At 42.8% G+C, this 4,246-nt stretch overlaps 1 protein-coding gene across 1 annotated transcript in view; it reads right to left on the bottom strand.

The window, feature by feature from the left end:
• Positions 1–3,090, bottom strand: part of fstl5 (follistatin-like 5) — a gene marked incomplete at both ends in the record, with an annotated part of 142,166 nt that extends 139,076 nt beyond the window's left edge. Inside the window, 2 exon segments of the mRNA XM_080502377.1 lie at positions 41–289; positions 2,727–3,090. Of these exon segments, the coding sequence (XP_080358503.1) occupies positions 41–289; positions 2,727–3,090 (613 nt within the window).
• Between the last annotated feature and the right edge of the window lie 1,156 nt (positions 3,091–4,246).

Raw genomic sequence — 4,246 nt, 5'->3', positions numbered from 1 at the left:
CACACCTGCACACGTCCACCACGGCGGCGGCGGCGCCTACCTTTGTAGAAACACTCCTCGCCGTGCATGATGGTGACCTTGCGGCCCTGGAGGCAGGAGGCGCGGTGCAGCTCGCAGTGGTTCTGGTACAGCCTCCCGTCGGAGCCGCACACCGGCTTGTAGTGCGGCTTGCAGCGCTGCAGGCAGCGGCACTCGCCCTGCGCCGTCGCATGGTCCACCACGCAGTGGCGTCCCAGGCCGCAGTACTTGTGTTCACACGGCCCCGGGGAACCGCCGTGACCAGGGAAGCCTGCGGGACGGAGACACATTGTAAGTTCACATAACAACATAACAACTGCAATAAAGTGGTACTTTTGGCAATAAAAACAAAAACAAACAAAAAAAAACCCCGGTGATTCTCGTCAAAACCCAGTGGAGAAAAAAAAAAAGTGGGATTTCTGCCGCTGAACTCCGGTTTGGAAAACAAGGTTTCAAGGTTTCAAGGTGTTTTATTGTCAAATCACCAGTAAAAACAGGTTTCACAGTGAATGAAATTCTTGTTTTGCGTAACATAAGTAAGTATATACACAAAAAAATAGAATAAAATAAAATATAAAAATAGAATAGAATAGAACGTGATAGAACAGAACAGAACAAAAAACAAAACAAAACACAATAGAATAGAATAGAATAGAATAAAAACAAAATAAAACAGAACAGAACAAAAAACAACAAAACAAAACAAAACAGAATAGAATACAAAATAAAACAGAACAAAAAACAACAGAACAGAACAGAACAGAACAGAACAGAACAGAACAGAACAGAACAGAACAGAACAGAACAGAACAGAACAGAACAGAACAGAACAGAATAGAACAGAATAGAATAGAATAGAATAGAATAGAACAGAACAGAATAGAATAGAATAGAATAGAACAGAATAGTACAGAAAACGTAACAAAACAAAACAAAACAAAACAAAACAAAACAAAACGTAACGTAACGTTCCGGTCCTGGGTTTAGTTCCTGTGAAAGCTGAGAGTTTGGAGCCAAACATCTTCAACCCCCAAACAGCAGAGATTGTATTCATATTAAACGGTTATAAATATAATTGCCGGCGTGGTGTTTTTGGTTTTTATTCTTCCATACTGTATGGGGGGAAAAAAAAAATCAATTTAATTGAATTTGTAGCTTAAAGTTTTTTATTGAGCAAATTCACGTTTTTTTCCTCCCGCCAGTTTATTTCCAGCGTTCCGTTCTACCGTTCCTTCTGGGCTTCCCGTAGTCGCTGCTGCACTTTGGTTTCAATCTGGTTAAAGCTTGAATTTGTTGTTATGACTGAGCCTCGTTTACTATTTATTTTTGGGATTGTTTATATGCATAAACAGCAATAAAGTGGTACTTTTGGCAATAATAAAAAAAAAACAAAGCGTGATTCCTGCCGCTGCAGTGGAAAGTGCTTCTCTAACCCACAAAGCGTCAGTCAAACCTATTAATTATGCAACTTCTCCACAAAGCATTCGCAGCAGGAAGGAGAAAAGAAAAAAAACATTTTGGTTTTATCTTTTTGGTTTTTGTGTTTTTTTTTTGACAAGATTGCAAAAAAAAAATAAAAAATACTATAAACGCAGTGACATTTTCTCTGAATTACATGAATCCACAGAGAAAAATACGTCACGGTTATGAAGAGCGGTTGTTGTCTGATGTGCAGATCAGAGGGCGGAGGAGTCCCGTCACATTTACACCGTCAGGCTCCACATCGGGAAAAAGAGGCTCTGGCAGCTTAAAGCAGGTTGTTTCCAAATAACTCAGAGTTTAATGCTCAGGAAAAAATAAACTCAGGAGAGAAACGGTGCACCGACGTCTTTAGAAACCAAAACAAAAAAGAAAAGAGGCATTTCAAATTATTGATAAGTCTAATAATTATTATCCTAATTAATCAAGAGGATTTCAATAAAACATCAGAAAGTCACGAGGAATGTTGGTTTCTCATCACAGTGAAGCTTTCTGCATTCCGCTTTAATGAATAATTGCCGTCCGATAGAGTTACAGATTAATGTTTAGACGTGCTTCCAGCTATTAGATGATAATCTGCACATATCTGGAATTCCCCGCTTGGCTTCTGCACTTCATTGCCTTCATGTTCTATCATTTCCACACGCTCCTCCTTCTCCTGGTTCTCCCACGATTGTCCGTCACATCGTCACTGTGGGAATCCGACAGTCTGAGCTGCAGCGTTTCAGAGGTCCCGGGAACATGAATAATGCATAAACACAGATTTATTGAACTCTTTTATAAGGTATTGATTCTGAGATTTTCTTTTTTTAAATCTGTAGGTTATTTTTCCTGAGGACATATCGGATTGTTTTTACGTCTTTAGACCAGAGAGACAAAAACAAACAAACAATCATTCCGAGGAAATAGTTTGTTTGGTTTGAAGTGACGGCCGCGACACTTCGTCCAAACAAAAGGAAAAAAACGTCCCCAGAGATTCACATTGAGCATGAAAACCTCCGCGTCATCGACATTTGACACCTGGATCGTTGTTTTCCTGCAGCAGGAGGCCCAAGAAGCTCAGACACAGGAAACACTCACACAATCTCCTCATCAGACTGGTGGAGGTTCACTCAGTTTCATGAGAGGAAAAAAAGAAAAGATGAGAAATCCTGATGTGCTGCTTTTTAACCCCGAGGAAACCAACGGGCGTGACCAGGCCCAGATCCACCGCAGGGCTGGTTCTGGACCGGTTCTGGACTGGTTCTGGACTGGTTCTGGCCCGGTTCTGGACTGGTTCTGGCCCGGTTCTGGACTGGTTCTGGACTGTTTCTGGCCCAGTTCTGGCCAGGTTCTGGTCCGGTTCAGGCCCGGTTCTGGTCCGGTTCTGGTCCGGTTCTGGCCCGGTTCTGGACTGGTTCTGGCCCGGTTCTGGACTGGTTCTGGCCCGGTTCTGGCCCGGTTCTGGGCTGGTTCTGGTCCGGTTATGGCCCGGTTCTGGACTGGTTCTGGACTGGTTCTGGACTGTTTCTGGCCCAGGTCTGGCCAGGTTCTGGTCCGGTTCAGGCCCGGTTCTAGACTGGTTCTGGCCCGGTTCTGGCCTACAAGCCTCATGTTGGACCCCCCCAATTTAAAGAGCCATTAAGTCCAGGTACTAGTCTGAGATTGGAAACTCAAGTTTGAACCACAGTGACAGACGTCAGTGTGGTTCATCTCCACCTCCTGCTACCATCTTGTGTCAAAGTACTGTGTCAGTGACAGTGATGGAGAAGTTTTTGAAAACCAGGATCTTAGCTCTTCATCCATCAGGTCCAGGTTTCACACTGAGGGAGGCACTATTAAAAAAAGTCCTTGTTTCTGGATTTCCTGGATTCCTGTTGATAAAACTTTGATGAGAATTTCTTTGATGTCTTTGATAAGAATGACTTTGATGTCTTTGATTAGAAAGACTTTATATTGTTGATAGAGGCTACAGAGTTGAACTTTTTAACATTTTCAGGTGGAGGTGTGCCTCCAGAGTTTTACAAAGAAAAAAGTGTGTCTCGGCTCTAAAAGGTAGAAAAACAGAGTTAAAAAACTTCTTCTGTTTGGTGTGTTTGATCTGAATAAATATAAAAAGTTTAAATTCTTACAGCAGATGTTTCCATATGTAATACGCTAAATATGTTAAATAGACCAATAAATATGATTTTACTTATGATTTTAGGCGTGTTACTTAAATATATGAGGTGTCTGTTAATAAGTGCATGAGGGGAAATACTTTTTTTCTGTATTTACTGGATTCCTGTTGATAAAACTGTGATGAGAAAGACTTTATATTGTTAATAGAGGCTACAGAGTTTAACATTTTAACATTTCCAGGTGGAGGTGTGACTCCAGAGTTTTCCTAACAAAAAAAGTGTGTCTCGGCTCAAAAAGGTAGAAAAACACTGCGTTAGTGAGTGTAATCGGTTCCACGGGACGCTCCGGCCCACCGGGGGTTAAGGGGTTAACTCTGCACACGAGGACCGAAGTGAACTGCGACGCCGTGGAGACCAAGTAGACAAAACGTCCCGGCCGAGGCGAGAGCAGGCCGGCGTCCACAGTCTCTCCTCTCGCTGCACAGAATGGTTTTCAGTACTGACCGATAAACATCGAGCCGCGCTGCATTCATTACAGCCGATGATGCGTTTGGAAAGGAAACAGTCCCGATCTATAAATCCACATTCAGTGAGAGGAGAGCAGCAGCACGTCCACACGCCAAGCAGACGGTTTTACAAACGTGCTAGAG

Source organism: Blennius ocellaris, assembly GCF_963422515.1.
Source record: "Blennius ocellaris genome assembly, chromosome: 9".
Lineage (NCBI taxonomy): Eukaryota > Metazoa > Chordata > Actinopteri > Blenniiformes > Blenniidae > Blennius > Blennius ocellaris.
Note: the sequence above shows the minus strand (reverse complement) of the source record. Positions and strands in the feature narration are given on the sequence as shown.